At 43.6% G+C, this 16,293-nt stretch overlaps 2 protein-coding genes and 1 pseudogene across 5 annotated transcripts in view; 2 read left to right on the forward strand and 1 right to left on the reverse strand.

Annotated features, from left to right (window-relative positions):
• The window catches only part of Inpp5f (inositol polyphosphate-5-phosphatase F), an 88,016-nt gene extending 78,605 nt beyond the window's left edge, over positions 1–9,411 (forward strand). For 3 of the 4 annotated variants that reach the window (XM_021166953.1, XM_029480073.1, XM_029480074.1), the window contains 5 exons: positions 3,783–3,854; positions 4,935–5,008; positions 5,452–5,580; positions 6,835–6,922; positions 7,353–9,411. In XM_021166953.1, coding sequence (XP_021022612.1) covers positions 3,783–3,854; positions 4,935–5,008; positions 5,452–5,580; positions 6,835–6,922; positions 7,353–8,502 — 1,513 coding nt within the window. In that variant the 3' untranslated portion in view covers positions 8,503–9,411. Of the gene's footprint in view, positions 1–2,013; positions 2,376–3,782; positions 3,855–4,934; positions 5,009–5,451; positions 5,581–6,834; positions 6,923–7,352 lie in introns of those variants that run through there. The other variant, XM_021166954.1, reaches the window with a different exon arrangement.
• LOC115031556 lies at positions 512–1,980 on the forward strand (annotated as a pseudogene).
• Positions 9,412–10,831: 1,420 nt separating the features above from the next.
• Mcmbp (minichromosome maintenance complex binding protein) overlaps positions 10,832–16,293 on the reverse strand; it is a 40,664-nt gene continuing 35,202 nt past the window's right edge. The window contains exons 14-16 of the mRNA XM_021168361.1: positions 15,202–15,366; positions 12,475–12,563; positions 10,832–11,616 (exon numbers count right to left, since the gene is read on the reverse strand). Of these exons, the coding sequence (XP_021024020.1) occupies positions 11,490–11,616; positions 12,475–12,563; positions 15,202–15,366 (381 nt within the window). The 3' untranslated portion in view covers positions 10,832–11,489. The remainder of the gene's footprint in view (positions 11,617–12,474; positions 12,564–15,201; positions 15,367–16,293) is intronic.

Genomic DNA, 16,293 nt, shown 5'->3' on the forward strand with positions numbered 1-16,293 from the left:
TGTGTGTGTGTGTGTGCGTGTGCGTGTGTGTGTGTGTGTGTGTGTGTGTGTATGCATGTGTTTCCCCTTTCTCCCCATGAGAAACATGATCTGGACATTTGAGTTTCCTGTAGAATCCTTTTGTATGCTTGCTGACTGAATGCAGATCTAGATCCAGAACTTCGGGGTGGGGACCAGGTAGCTCTGGGAGTGGCCGCACGGCACTAGGCTTGGGGCCTTTAGCAGTCACCATGTGCCTGCCTCAGCTATCCATTCCTTGATGGATCTCTAAAATTAAAAAGTTTTTGATAGGGGTGGGTTGACAGGGTTTCTCTGTGTAGCCCTGACTGTCCTGGAACTCACTCTATAGACCAGACTCAGCCTCACAGAGATCCACCTGCCTCTGCTTCTCCAGTGCTGGGATTAAAGGTGTGTGCCTCCACTACCTAATTTAGTTTGGTAGCTTTTGTTTTTAAAAAATGTATTTAGGCCAGATGTGCTGGCATAATCTTTAATCTCAGCATTGAAATACAGAGGCAGGCAGGTTTAAGTGATTTTGAGACCAGCCTGATTTTCCTAGGGGCTTTGTTACTCAGTGACGCCACCAACAATGCAATTATTATTATTATTATTATTTGGGGGTGCGCGCGCGTGCACGTGTGTGCGTGTGTGTGTGTGTGTGTGTGTGTGTGTGTGTGTGTGTCCGTCCATCCGTCGTCGTCCATTCACGACTGTGCCGGTGTGAAAGCTATCCAGACTTGCATGGTAAGTGCCTTTTCTGGTGGTACTAACAGCAGTGCTCTTTTGTCTTTTTGTCCTTGAGCGGTAATTGTTTGTTTGTTTGTTTGTTTTAAAGACCACGGCTAGGACTAGGGACTGGGGAGAAAGGCAGGACTGTGCAAATACAGTAGTGGGTGTCTTTACATAAACATTTGATGTTTTATTCTCTATGCTATTGTGGTATTTGTATTTTTAAAAATACTGCAGTATTGCTCTATCCTAAGGACTATTTCGGCAGTGCAACAGATTTAGCTTCATTCACTGCAGTATCGGTACTGTAACACTGTCTGGGAAGCAGTTTACCACAGCCTTACGCTGGGGAGGCCAGAAGCGGTATTGGGAATTGTCCAGCGCGGCACCGTGCCGCGGTAGGGACGCAGTGCGGCAACGCAGCGCTCAGCCCGCTTCACGGTCCATCCCGGCAGACACCAGATAGAAGCAGCCCTCCTCAACTGTGTGTCCTTCCTGCCTGCGCTCTCGGCCACCTCATTTGCCACAGACCAGCCGGACTTTAGCGCCTGGAAGGAGGCTTAGGTTCGAAAGGAACTAGGCGAGCTGCGACAGGACCCAGAGCACCTGCAGAAACGCCGACTCTACCCCGTTCATCTGTCCTCCGCAGGGTATTGCGACTATCAGGATCGCGGCAAAGATAACAGCTTGGCAGCCCTCTGCCCATCAAGCCGTGGTAAAGGCGCAAGCCAGAAGCCCTCCCACCCACAGCTCCACCGGCCCGGGTCTTTATTCTCCGTGGAGGGCGAGGGATGCGCAGGATACAATGCGCACGCGCAGTGGCAGCCTGCCGCAGCGGAAGTGGGCGTGATTGGAGGCGAGTCCGCAGTGCCATTCTCTGCAGGCGTGAGGTGCGGTGCAGACCGAGGATGCCGCGCTCCCATCGGCAGCCGCCACCTGCGCCTCGCGCTCCAGCTGCCAACGCTGCGGAACCTAAGTCCGATGGCGTTCTCGCCATGACTTTTAAGATTTTCCTTCTTTTTGCAGGACTTATGGTTAAAGTGCCAGTGGGGCTGTATTTTTCCTGTAAATTACTTCTTTTCCAAAGCTTGATGTTAATGTCCCCGGAAGACAGCGCTTTTTATGCGACCATTGTCTCCGTGGTTGGGCTGCATGTGGTTTTGGCAATTTTTGTTTTTATAGTATGGAAGGAAGGCTTGCCACAGTGGCGGGAAAACAAAAATGATTAGGACAGCAGCAAGGAGCTGCAATGCAGGGGGTGGGTGGGGTTATACATAAGGGTTTTTTTGTTGTTGTTTTTTGTTTTTCTTGTCCGTACCAAATGTGCTTTTTCTTTTTTAAAAGGGTGGGGATGGGTGGGTGTATGGACAGGGAGGGATTATTTACTGCACCTAAGACTGCAGTAAAAATGGGGTGGGAGGGGGAAAAAGGCCGACAACACTCGACCGCTTGTTTTGTGCCAAATGCTTTTAGATAAGGACATAATGTTTTTGACTGATGTAAATACTAACTCTAGAATAGGCAGGATGGAAGTGACACTGGAATTAGGTTTTTTTTTTTTTTTTTTTTTTTGGTGTGTGTGTAAAAATTGTGTCGTGATGTAATTTTTGGCGTGGCTCGGCTCAAGCAGCAGTTTTCAGAATGCAGTAAGTATCATGCGTAAAACTCGCTTCTATTTACCATATCATTTTGCTATGCTGCCAGGATCTCTGAATGTATGGTCTTCTCTTACTCAGATACTGGCTGCCAGAATAAGTCTATGTTTTATTAGGTGCGTCTGTTCATTCATTGAGGTCTAGAGTGTAGGTGAAAACTGAGGAAATCATTTCAAATTAAAAACTGTTGAATTTGGGCTGCAACAAGGTGGTGCTGATGCAGAAAGCCGAGGTACAGGCTTTGGTAAAACCACAGTCCTCGGCAGTGCCCTCTGGCAGTGACCTCATTCCCAGGCACGCTTGTTAGTGGCTTAAGTTCCATCCATAATTGATATTTCCTATCTGGGTCTTTTATTTATTTGTTTGTGCTACTGCTTTTATAATAGTAAGAGCCAGCAGATGAGATGGGTTTGAGATCCTGTGGCAGGAAAATCTTAAGGTGGAATCTAAAGATCAGCAATCAGAATTTGCAGTTTAAGGACTTGGCTGGAAAGGCTACCCATGCCAGATTAGAAATTACGTTAAAATTTTCATTTGAGTTTGGGTTATGCCTGCTTGTTGATTATTTGTATCTTTTAATCATTATTAGAAGCATCTCAAGATGTGCATTTTACTATAGTCTTGGTTTAAAATGGTTCAACAATTCACCTGAATTCCATTCTAAAATGTTTCAGTAGTGGTAGTGGTGTGTGTGTGTGTATGTGTGTGTGTGTGTGTGTGTGTGTGTGAGAGAGAGAGACAGAGAGACAGAGAGAGAGAGAGAGAGAGAGAGAGAGAGAGAGAGAGAGAGAGAGAGAAAATATGAATGGGGGGGGGCGGGGAGGGGAGGATAATGCGACAAAATGGCCATAAGGCAGTGCTTACTCATTCCTTGAAAGCCAAGTAAAATCTATAGTGAGAAAAATGGAGTGTGGCTTGCCTTCATGTTCACAACAGTTTATCTAAGACTATTTCAGAATAGCTGTTTTCTAGTAGTGCAAAAATATCCTCAGCGTCTCGTATGCTATTTTAAATACTGGCAAATGTGAGGTAACATATGATTTCTCCTTCTGCGTGTCACGTTTCTCTTTCTTCTTCCCAGTAGCCACCTCTTTCACCATTTTTCCCCTCTTACATTATCCCTTTCCTTTGAGGACTGCGCCCCCTTCTGGTCATGTCTGGAATAGACCTTCCTTCCGCTCGGGCTCACATCGGCTCCCTCCTAATGGTGGGGGTGGGGAGAGGTGTTTAAGCTTTTTCCCCCCAAAATGAATGTAGACTGCTTCTGTATTAAATTTAACTTCAGAAGTACAATCATTTCATTTTCATTTGTTCCCCTGGGCAATCTTTTCTTGTAAGTAGGAATATGCTTGCAAAAATGTGACTAGAAATAATTGATCAGGGATCGTATCTGTACAGCCTCACTGACGCTGCGCACAGAGATGTGGAAGTGCTGCTGCTGCTGTCTAACGCTGCCTACTATGTGGCCTAGTAAGTCGCCAGTGATTTAAAGCTTTTAGTTTGTTTGTTTGTTTGTTTGTTTTTGTCTTCATGTATATATGAAATTTCATTGAGCCCTTTAAATAATCTTTCAAATTTTGAGTTATTTATTACTGTTTTAGCTTAGTATTACTTGGAATTCATCACAATCAGGGCATCACGCACTCTGTTTAATCACAGAGGCCATGTATCATGGCTTGTCTTACTGTATTTTCCCCATTGTTTGACACTGAATTCCCTGCAGCTTTTGCCATTGAATGATTCAGCTCTGCAGATGCACAGCTTGTATGTGCGCATGTGCGCACGTCAGTGTTGCCATGGTTACAAGCATATGATTATGCGACTTTCAGCGTCTCCTTGGTTACAAGCATATGATCAATTATGTGACTTTGGTGGTTTATTAGCGCCATCTCCAAAAAGGCAATTATCTGTGCCACTTCCAAAGCTGAGTGCTTGTTCCGTGAGCTGTCCAGGATGCAGGCTTAATGCATTTCCTGAGTAAAACATCCCCTTTACTTTTCCAGCTTGGTTTAAGCTGCCGTTTTCCTGTCATTCCATATGCCTTTGGCACAGGTCATGACAGTTTTCTTCATTGATATGGGGTCTCAGACCCATCTGCTGTATATTCCTTAGCTAAAGTGTTCCAATGTATATTGCCTTCATTTAAGGCTTGTTTTCATTTTGTTTATAAAACTGAAATTATTTTTGCTTTGTAATTTTCTTTTATATGTAAAATTCTCTATTAGTTGTTAAATTATGTTACTCTCTCCTCCCACCCTCCCACCTTGAGACAGGGTCTCTCTATTATGTAGCCTTGGCTGGCCTGGAGCTCCTTCTATAGACCAGACCGGTCTGGAATTCACAGGAATCCGCATGCCTATGCCTCTGCCTCCTGAGAGCTGGGCTGTTCCTCTTATTTAATATATACTTTTTATGTTTCACTTCATCCTGGAATGCATGCTGGAAAGACTTTATTTTAAGTGCATGTGGTAGCTTATAACATTATACCTCAGCTTTGGAGCCAGAGCCAAACCCTTGCTTTTAACCTTTGTTGTACTTGCCTTTCCCTAGTTATGATGATGAAGTTGATAAAGTAAACCAGTATCAACGACTGGGCCTAGAAGACCTGGAAAGAATAGAAATAGGTAAATGCTAGCACATTAACTAACCCACAAAAGAGGATGCTCCAAGCCATCTGTGATGGCAGACTTCCTTTCTTTAGAGACTAATAATGGGGATGGTTGCTTTCATCTTGTGCCTCTTGAGAACTCCAGTGATTAAAAAGTTTAAACAATTACAACTGAAGAAGTGTTCTTATGGCTTCAAATCCTACATTCATGATAAAACAGAGGGCATAAGACATGGCTGCCTTGTTATGGTTAGGACACACACATGCATGAAATGTCATAGTGAAACCCAAGATTAACATACTATGAAAACATTTTTATAAATGGCCGTAAGTCTATATCTTGATTAAATTATGAATAGAAATATGCTCACCGTTTGGTGATATTGTATGTGTATTTGAAGTAAAGGCAGAGAGTGTTACGTGAAAAACAACTTTAAACCCTCCTCTCACTTGTGTTAGGTCCTGAACCTACTCTTTTCGGCAAACCAAAGTTCTCCTGCATGCGGCTGCACTACAGATGTAAAGAAGCAAGCGGTTACTTCCATACATTAAGAGCTGTACCACGTAGTCCTGAAGAAGATGGGAAAGGTAAGGAAGAGCAAACCGTGGCATTTTCAGAGATAATCAACTCCACTGCATGGGACATTGTAGAACTGATTTCTAGAAAGATTGTTCAGGAGTAGCTTGGATTCGAGATCTCTACTCCTATTGTGAAGTGTGTCACCTGCTCCCAGAGGCAGCAGTTCCGACCACTTTACCAGGTCCCTGTGAGTTCTAAGATGTTTACGTGCGGTTCGTTAGCTCTTTTGATCTTGTCTGTTAAAAAATCATGCTCTATGAAGAGTCCAAAGATGGAGATGGTGGTGGCAGCAGCAGCTCGACGTTTGCCCTTATACAGCAGGCTTGGCTTACTGCAAACCACTCGGGGTGTGTGTGTGTGTGTGTGTACCAGAGTTCTGTGGTAGCTTTATTCAGGAAGTGACTCCCTCCCAAAGGCTGAAGGAACAGATGTAATGGGTTGAAGAAAGTCATTCCAAACAAGGCAACCTGGGATTAAGTGGCTGCTCTCCAGGCCCCTGCATCCAGTTACCAGGGATCGTCCTATAGCTGCACCTTATGTGCTTCAAGATGACCGTTACTTACCTCATACCAACCTCTGCTCTGGAGTCTCATTTGTTTTTATTGGCAAAGAAGTCTGGAGAGACTGCAGCAAAGTTTATTATTAATTCACATCCCAAATATTTCCAGAAGAATATAGCTGAGCCTCACACACCGTGCTTGCTGCCTGAGACTCTGAACCTCAGACTGAAGAAGTGAAGTTGCCCTGAAGGAACCAAACTCAGAAGCCAGAGCTCCTGTGGACGTTCTGTCCAGCTCTTGCAAGCGGTGACTCTTCAACCGCTCGGAGCCCCTCCTGGAGCATGGGGCCATTTTATATGGTTCAGTTAGCATCGAGTGAAAATAGCTAAGAACGCTTTCTCCGTTTGACAGTGGTGTGATTTGAGTGTATAATATACACAATTCATTCTTTGCTCTAGCTTCACCCTGGAATTACAAGTGAGGTAGAACTGCAGGTTTATTTGCTTTTGTCTTGTGTAATGGCAAAGGAAGTACATGGCCTCTGTTTTTAGCATTAGGTGTGAGAAGGCAGAGCCAAATAAAACAAATACTTTTTTTTAAAAAGTCATCATCTAGAACATGTGGAGGACAGTGAGCAAGTTAGCAGTTTTCTGTAAGTTACTGTAGGCAGTAAACTAGTATTTAAGTCTGTGGCCACAAATTAACTTCAGGCTGATGTGCTAGTGTCTGGGGCGACTGGTAAGACCTGTGTTTGGGTTTCAGACACTCTTCAGTGCATTGCAGAGATGCTGCAGATCACCAAGCAAGCCATGGGACTGGATGTTCCCATCATTGAGAAGAAACTTGAGAGGTCAGTATCAAGAGCGAAGATAGCGTTCAGCATGCATTAGTCCTGCACTTAGGATGGCAGCCTCATGCCACCTGAGGCTCTGGCCTTTGAAATGTGACCAGTCCCAGCTCGGTTATGCTGTAACCACATGACTACACACTGACCACTGTGCAGACCTCATGCAAAGGGAAAAAAACCCAAGATACAAATATTTTTATATATCTGTATTGAGGTATAGTATTTTATATGTAAGTAAAACTTTTTAGGTCCACTTTTTTAAAGTTTGTTATATTCCTAACTGAAAACAGTATCTACCATCCAATATCTTTTGGATCGTAGAGTTTTGGTGTTGACTTGTTATTTGGATTTATAAGTTAGCAAGCAGTACCCTACACTTCCAGTATTTTGGATTTCACGAGGAACTAATTTTTTTTTCTTTTCTAACTTACAGGAAAAGCAGTAAGCCTCATGAAGACATCATTGGTATCAGATCTCAAAACCAAGGCTCTCTGGCCCAGGGGAAAAGCTTTTTAATGAGCAAATTTTCATCTCTAAATCAAAAAGTAAAGCAGACCAAATCCAATGTGAACATCGGCAACCTACGAAAATTAGGAAACTTTACAAAGCCTGAAATGAAAGTTAACTTTCTAAAACCAAACTTAAAAGTCAATCTTTGGAAGTCAGATAGCAGTCTTGAGACCATGGAAAACCCAGGAGTGATGGGTAATAAGGTTCAGGGGGAGTCTGATGGGGACGCTTCTTCAGATAACGACTCGTACCACTCTGATGAATTCCTTACAAATTCTAAGTCGGAGGAAGACAAGCAGCTAGCCAATTCTTTAGAGAGCGTAGGGCCAATAGATTACATTCTCCCAAGCTGTGGGATTATTGCGTCAGCACCTCGACTAGGCAGTCGGTCCCAGTCTGCCAGCAGTATCGATGTCAGCACTCATGCCCCCTCAGAAGCTACTGCTGGTCCTGGAAGTGAACTTGGGAAAAGCTTGGAGTCTCCCCTGAAGAAAAGCCCTTCTGCTGACAGCATACACACACTGACTGGCTTCACAAAGCCCATGGATGTTTACTGCCAGAGATTTGTGCAGGATGCACAGAACAAAATGAATGAGCTGTCAGAGATCAGGTCTCTAGCTCAGAAGAGTGAGGAGGGAAGTCACAAGACTAACCGTGTGTCTAACGAAGAAACCCAGTCAGAACCAATGGGACAGACGCCTCCTCGACCCACTCAGTTAAACGTCTCTTGTTCTGTGGCAGGCCCACCATTCTTATCAGTTGAACCAGTACATTCAGTGGTATCTCAGAAGACGCCCAGCTCCGGGTCCAGCCTTCTGGAACTTGAGGCAGGGCTCTGCGTAACTCCCTCTTCAGAGAGCAGCAGCAGCAGGGCAGTCTCTCCCTTTGCAAAGATCCGCAGCTCCATGGTCCAAGTCGCTAATATTACTCAAGCTGGGCTAACTCATGGGATAAACTTGGCAGTTGCCAAAGTTCAGAAAAGTCCAGCAGAACCCGAAGTGGTTAACGAAATTCAACAAAATGAACTTAAAAATATGTTTACACAATGCCAGACACGAATAATTCAGATTTAGATTTCAGTCACAATCCTTTGACTTTTATTTAAAAATGAAGTTTTCACCTACCAGGCTATTTTAACCTGTACTGAATATAGGGATTTAAAATTCTAATTATGTTTATTGGCAATTGTTTTACAAGGAGTCTGAACCTTAGCAAATTTCCAGATATGTAAGCTAAGACTACAGGCAATCATCCTGGATTATGGACCAGAGTAGCAAACACTAGAATGGTTTGTGCATCTCACTTGGAAAGGAGCAGGAAAGACACCAAGCTCGTGTCTGAGGGGAGCACTCTCAAGCAGATGTGGACATCTGTTATGGAGTTGGCATTTCCTGCTCTATCAGTTCATTCCCAGTACTGCTTCATAAAGGAAATTATGCATTTAGATTTTAGTGATGCTAGTGTGCATTAGTATCTAAATTAAAAAGTAGTCTCATGGCTTAACCATTCTCTGAAGCTGAGAATTAACAATGGTGAAACTAGTTTTCCTTTGACCCCAATCTCTCCCATATATATTCATTCTCTCTCTCTCTCTCTCAAATTCTTAAGAATTTGATGGGCTTGCCCGTCATGATCATGTTTATTGACTCTAGAGATCTCTAGAAAAGTCGTTTGAACTCTTTCAAGGGGGATATTTAGCATCTCTTGTAGGTTCTAGAACTATGGAAAACATAAAAGTCCAGGTTAAACTGGTTTTATGCAGTAACTAACCACCAAGAACCTCTTCTATAACCCAGAGTAAGAAAGTTGTAGGGCACGTTCTAGCAGGTATCAATGTCTCTGGCATCCTTTAGAGCCTTACTCCGGTTAACTGACTCTCAGTTTAACATTATGTCTGTTAAAACTCTGATAAGCATTCCACTTTTGTTATTTATTAGAAGTGTCAAGTCTTGTGACTATTAAAGAACCACTGTAATTCAAAACATCGGTGTATGAGGATTTCTTGTATAGCATTTAATAGTAAGAGTCGTTTTCAAAGAATTCATAAATGGTAAGTTTGCTATAACCAAACACTTGTTTTGAACTTTCAATTTCTATTTTAAAAGTGAAAACTGTATTTTACATCCCAGACATTAAAAACTGAATGCTGCCGTCTTTTTTCCATTTTTTCTTTAGGGCCTTCAGAGTAGTGAAGTATTAAGCCAGGCCAGATGGGAAGATAGTGCATGACCCATGAAGAGATGTGACAACAGGAGTTAAAGCAATGGTTATTTCCAAAGACACCTAGCTGCCTGGTCAGGGTTACAATGTGATCCAGACTCAGAGCTACAGATGTGAACGTGTGTAGGCAAGGGAGACTGTGGCTCAGAAAGCTGCAGAGCCCATCTCTTCCAGTTCAGCTTGAGGAGATGCCGTCCTGTATTTCTAATTCATGAAAAATGGCCCATGGTCCTGGCAATTTGGAAGTTTTATTTACTGGACAGGGTTATTTACGGGAACTTTTCTGTAAGACCAAGCAAAATTATGACTTCTCTTTGGTAAATTACGGTTTACATTGGTACAGTTTGACAAGATAAAACTAAAAAATTTGTTCTAGGACAAAGAAAATGCATTTTCAAAAATCTATGTGAACATTTTATTTTCAAAAGTTTAAGGAAGATCTGTCTACCAGTTATAAAAATGAAAACCAGTTAAATTCTAGTATGAACATTATTCACATTAACTTATAAAAATAGATCTGCAGTTAGGAAAAGAATGCTGAATGGCTAGTAGTTTGCACGTCCTTTCATCAGGCAACTCCCTTGATTTATCAAGGCCGACCCTGTTTCCTTGGTTAGCAGGGAAGAAACTAAGGGACCACTGCATTCATGTTTCCAAGTGAATTCATCTCCATACACAGCAGGTGAGATTACAGCAAGGTCCTAACTTTTCTGAAGATTCTTGTTACAATCGCCATTATACTACATTAACTTGCAAGTTATAACTACTAACATTTTTGTTCATTTGAGAATACACATATCAAAATGAATTGGTCAAAGGAAAACCTACCTGTAACTGGATGGGCCTTTACTGCACTAGTAAATGGTGTTATTTATATTAAAAGCTCAAAATGCAGTACATTCATCAAGTCAGTTAAATAATGAGGAAAATAAAAAACATCCCACCCTGCACAGGCCGGGGATGTAGCTCAAGGGAGACTGCACTTCTCTAGCATGTATGAGAAGCCAGGGTTTGATAAGCAGCACCAAAAAAAAGATGGTTCCCCACCCCCCAAACTTTACTGTTTAAGTAGCATTTTTTCATGTCTGGACCAGGGTCCATGGGAGCAGTGTTCCCCCTCAACCCCATAAAATGTCAGATGCAGATGACAGATGCAGGAGATGAGAAAAGTTAAGGACAATGTGGTGGTCTTCACAAAGCTGCATTTATTCCATTAAAAGATGCTCGTGTTCTGAGAATGTCCTTTATGAAAACAAAATAGTGATCACAGTGTGTTTTGTTCTTTTTTCTTTCAAATGACTTGGCAAAATCAATTGGCACCCCTACCTCAGAAAGGTATTACCAGTCTATGAAATCTGAAAGCCAGGAACCGCCCGCCGCCATGGGAAAGGCCAGTTCTGCCGGCTGTTACAGCTGGGACGTGGGAAACCGCTTCTGTGGCAACTGTGTAGAAAATGACACTACAGAAGTCATATCTCGAACTCGTCACTCAGACCTGTTCTGATTAACACAGCTCTTCAAATAACTCTGCAGCGGAAGAAGCTAGCACTTCACAGTCCGGCCTAAGATGCAGCTGTGGCTAAGAAATGGTGTGATCAGCAACATTATCATTATTAAACCTTTAATATCAAATACAAAACAAACTCCAAAACTCCATAAAACCAGTAAGGTAAAAACCCTTACAGAGAATCATATAAACTTTAGTTGTCACCAGACTTGATTTCAGGAAAAGTCACTGTTTTTTTTTTGGATACAAATTACCTATAAAACAATGTGGTATAAAGGACTGTGGATTGTACGGCACAAAGGCCGTAGCTTGCCGTTCCCTGCACATTCAGTTCTAAAGCTCGTTCCCATTCACGCTCTTCTGCTGCTGAAGCCTGTTCTTCCTGGAGTGCTCCAGCTGCTTTGCTCTGAGCCAGCGCTCTCTGGAGAGTGTTGTCTGACCGACGCTCAGAGACAGAAATCTGGTTTAAAGTAAGTTACCTAGTGTTAGGAAGGTTAGTTTAAAGTTTTAAGAACTAGGAAAACACTCTCTTCTTTTCCTCTTCTCTGTGTCCACCCCCTTCTCTCTCTCACTCCCCTACCTCACTGCCATCTTGGAAAAACAAACAAACAAGGAAAGCTTTGAAAGCTCCCAGGAGGCAAGAGTATATACTTGGTACACATAAAGGCCAAGTGTGACCTCACAAAGAAGTCCCTGAAGAGCTAGAATTAGAGGGAGGCTGGCTCTGACAAGCTTAGAGAGCAAGGCTGGTCTACTGCTAAGGTTCTACTAAGTAACCCTCAACAAGCACTCACACTGGGTGGGTCTTTTTGTTTAACTTTTTCATGTCTGTGCCTTTATGGTGGACTAAGCCTGACATCAGGAATCTTCTTCAACCACTCTCTCTTCTTTTTTTTTTTTGGTTTTTTCGAGACAGGGTTTCTCTGTGTAGCCCTGGCTGTCCTGGCACTCACTTTGTAGACCAGGCTGGCCTCGAACTCAGAAATCCGCCTGCCTCTGCCTCCCAAGTGCTGGGATTAAAGGCGTGCGCCACCACGCCCGGCTTCACTCTCTCTTCTTCACTGAGCTCAGTCCTGGCCAGCATGACTAGGCTAGCCAGTTTGCACTGGGATTCCTCGTGGCCGTGGCTACACATACCCAAATTTTAAGCAGGATCTGAACTACAATCTTCAGACAAAAGCTTTGTCCATCTCATCTGTTCAACATAGATGTCTTTGGAAGGAGAAGTTCCTTTGTTTTTAGAATTCTGCCTCAGACACTGCTGAGTAAATCAAGTGCACACAGCCAGCAGCTGTGTGACCTGGATCCGCGCACTTACCGAGCCACCACAAGCAGCTGGTGGAGGTCATCAGCTGTGATGCTCTGGGGGTCATCTTTACGCATTTCCACAAAGTCATCTTCCACTGCCTGTGTCACAGAGCAATGCATTTGTAAAAGTGTCCCTTCAAAACCTTAAGTGCATTTCAAAACCATTTCCTTACTTTTTAGAGGAAAGGAAACATGATCCTTGATTGAGGTAAAAATAATGGTAGACTAATGGTGGCAAGATAGGTAGGAAGAGGAAAAACAAAACTTAAGCCCCATTACAAAATGCAACATGGAAAACATTCTACATTCAGCTTAGCCCGGTTGAGAATGCCAAACAAGCATAGAAGCCAGCATCCTCTACAGTGTGATGGTGCAGGGGATGTCAAGTTACAGACCTGCCTGGGTCCAATACAGCAAAGTACAATGGCTGGACTCAGCTCTGTCAAAACCATGGAAACTTCCAGTATCTTGGGTACCATTTATTCAAGAAAACAGCAGCTCTTGGTAAGAGTGTTGAGGCTGTGACATCTGAGCTTGTTTACACACTCCATCCTCCTCAGGTGATGTCCTCTAGACAGGACTGGAGTTCCTGTGCTGCTGCTCTGATCTGCAAGGCTGCCTTTCCTAATCTTACTTGAAGCCTGTTATAGCTGTCCCTCTGATGTTACCACTAATAGCTTGCTATATAAATTAAGCTTATCTATACACCATTATGTTTCCCTTACATAGTGTACGTGAGACCAGGTACTAGCTCCAGTTACAAGCATCTCCTGGGGCTCAAGCATGTATCACTCTTGGAAAGGGGTGACTATTGTATAAAGAACTAAAGACTATGTGAACAGTGCCTCACCGAGCAGAGAACATCAATAAGGAAATAATGTTGAAAAAGAAGCAAACAGGAAATTCTATAAATAAAAAATAAGGCAATTAACAGCAATAATTGTAGAAAATTTGAGCAGGCACAAAAATTAATCAAACTTCAAGATAGGTGAACAAAAGCTTTTTAGACTGAAGCAGAAAGAAAAATAAGGGAAAATGACCGCAGTTTCAAAGATCCGCAGCTCACCATCAAATGTACTGACGCAAGTGTAATGAGGGCCAGTGGGAGAGAAAGCAGCAGGAAGGAACTAAAAAAAGACAGAAAACCAAAAACAATGGCCCCTAAAAATTTGAAGGCTGCTGCAGTGGGTTGACGCAGTTTGTATTCTAATACTAATATTGGTTCCTCAAGATCTGGTTGCCCTAGAGTCCCTGTGCACATAGACCCAAGTGATTCTACGTGACCTTGCCGTCAAGTTATTTCTGAATAAAGATGTCCACAGCCAGTAGCTGGGCAGAAGAGGTACAGGCAGGTTTTAGGGCTCCTGGGCCTGCTGTGGGGATTGGGGGGAGGAGAACCAGGAGGGAGAGAAGAAGGTGAAGGGAGGTGAAGTTGCCATGAGTTAGGTGAGTCATGAAAATGTGGCCCTGAGGGCTGGCCAATTGGAGTTAAGAGCATCCCAGATGAAACATAGTAATAACATAGGGTTCTCGATAGAATGTAGATTCTAATGGCATCGAGGGTAGATAACTGCCCAGCTCGTGTGTTGTTTAAAGCTTGTTGTAAATATAAAGATTGTGTGAGGGTTTTATTGGGAACTAAATGATTAAGGCCAGGTAGAAACCCTGGATTGGGATTAACAATTTCTTCAACAGGGTGCTAAAGACTTGACCAAAATAATGCACACATTAAGAAGCACGCAAACTGCAGCAGGACAGACAATAGGATCTCGGGACTGACAACTCCTCTGGGTTTTAGAGGCATGTTTGTAAGGAGCAGCTACTGCTGACAGACCCGGAAAAAAAAAGCAGAACACGCAGGGAACAGACGATGGAATAGCTAAGAGCTTTAATCCCAGCACTAAGGAGGCAGAGGCAGCAGATCTCTCTGACTTTGAGGCCAGCCTGATCCACACAGTGGGATCATGTCAGGAGAGAGAGCTCAGTGGCAGGTGCTTAGCCCAGTGAAGGCCCTGGGTTTGAAATCCAGCATCATAAAACAAATGGACCAAAAAAAAAAAAAGAATGGTCACAAAACAAGCTTGAAGAAGTTGTCACAGAAGACACAACGTTGGTTCAGGCAGCTGCACCAGTGCGTAAAGCTATGCACGATGTCTCCCTATATAGCCCTGTATTTCTACGTCTATTGCCAGCCTAGGCTACACAGTAAAGCCACAAACAACTAGAAAGGCAGCACAAACTGTATTTTCTTGTTCAGCTTCCCCTCTGGTGTGAAAGACAATGGCACAAAGTGATAATTAGGAAGATGATACACTAAGTGTCCTGCGACACTGGCTAGAACCTGTGAAATAAATCACAGTGTGACTGGGGGATGTGGGACAGCCTGGAAAGCAGCAGATTGTTTTGTGTTACTGTAGTTAACCCATCTGTCAGTCCTAAGAAAAGTACATCTCAAGGCTGCGGTAGGAGCTGGAGGTGAGAGGAAGACTGACTGGCACTCGTTGACTGACATAAAGGGGCTGGCTGGCTCCCAGTGTGAAAATACTTCAACCAACCAACCAAAGAAACAACCGAAATGTAGAAAGGAGGTTGCTAAAAGCACAAAAATGAAATCTCTTTTAAACAGAAGAGCACAATGAAGACTAGAGTTGCCCACCACTAGCCCTGCCTAACAAGTAACTGCAGTAAGTTGCATGAACCCCAGAAGGTAGCAGGAGTCTTGCTTGACTCGGCATACCTTGGTTATGTCGTCTGATAGGTTGTAATCCAGGAATCTCATCAAGGTCAGGTAGATCCGGAACTTGTTGAGCACGGACGGCAGCACAGCTGAGAGCAGGCCGTTCATGTACTCCTCCATGTTGGGTGGTATCAGCTGGGGCTGCAGGTGAATCTGGCAGTCTGCCTGGAAAGAGGAAGATCAATGATCCCCAAGTTCCTTCAGCTGCCTACTTCAGAGGCGGCGGCTCTCAGTGTGGAAGGGAATTAGGAAACACAAGTTGAGGAGGGGATATTTTTAAAATCTTAGTGTGCTCAATCTGTCTGGATTAAAAGACACAAACCAATTGCAATGTGATTCCCAGTTTGATTCTGAGGATCCACACAGATGGACAGAACCTACTCCTACAAGCTGTCCTCCAGCCTTTACACAGCAGCTGGTGCACGTGCCCAAACCCCAAACGATGAATGAAAAGAGGAAAACATTCAAATAATAAATTTACTGCATAACTCATGATGTTCTCCAACTCGAGACTGGCCAGCCTCAGCTTTCACAGTCCTGGGATTAGAGGCATGGAACAAGCCCAGAGGGAATCAATTTCTTGCTAACTTACCGAACACTATATAACTTGGGGAGGGGACAGGGACAGGGACAGACGGACAAAGACAGTAAGGACAGTAGTTTGGGTTATTATGGGAATTAGTTCTACTCCTTTTTGTTTGTTTGCTTTTCAAAGACAAGGTTTCTCTGTGTAGACCCAGCTGTCCTGGAACTCACTCTGTTCTGAACTGAACTTGAGATCTGCCTGCTTCTGCTTCCTGAGTGCTGAGATTAAAGGCGTGCACCAGCATCCCTAGGCATCTTCTACTCTCTGCTTTTAGATATGAGAGGCGCCCCTGCCCTGCTTTGGTTTCTTGGGATTTGCTGCTTCTTGACAGTTTAAAATGAAAATATCAGATTCCCTTGTTAATAATAATTTCAGTCTCCTTTTTGAAATCTATGGATGGAATCCAAGGCCCTACACAAGATAGGCAAATGTTCTCCCACTGAGCTACACTGACTCTTGGCCAGTTCAAGCCAGTAAGAGACCCTGTCTCACAATGCCGGCGACAA

The sequence above is a fragment of the Mus caroli genome, chromosome 7 (genome assembly GCF_900094665.2).
Source record: "Mus caroli chromosome 7, CAROLI_EIJ_v1.1, whole genome shotgun sequence".
NCBI classification, from domain to species: Eukaryota; Metazoa; Chordata; class Mammalia; order Rodentia; family Muridae; genus Mus; species Mus caroli.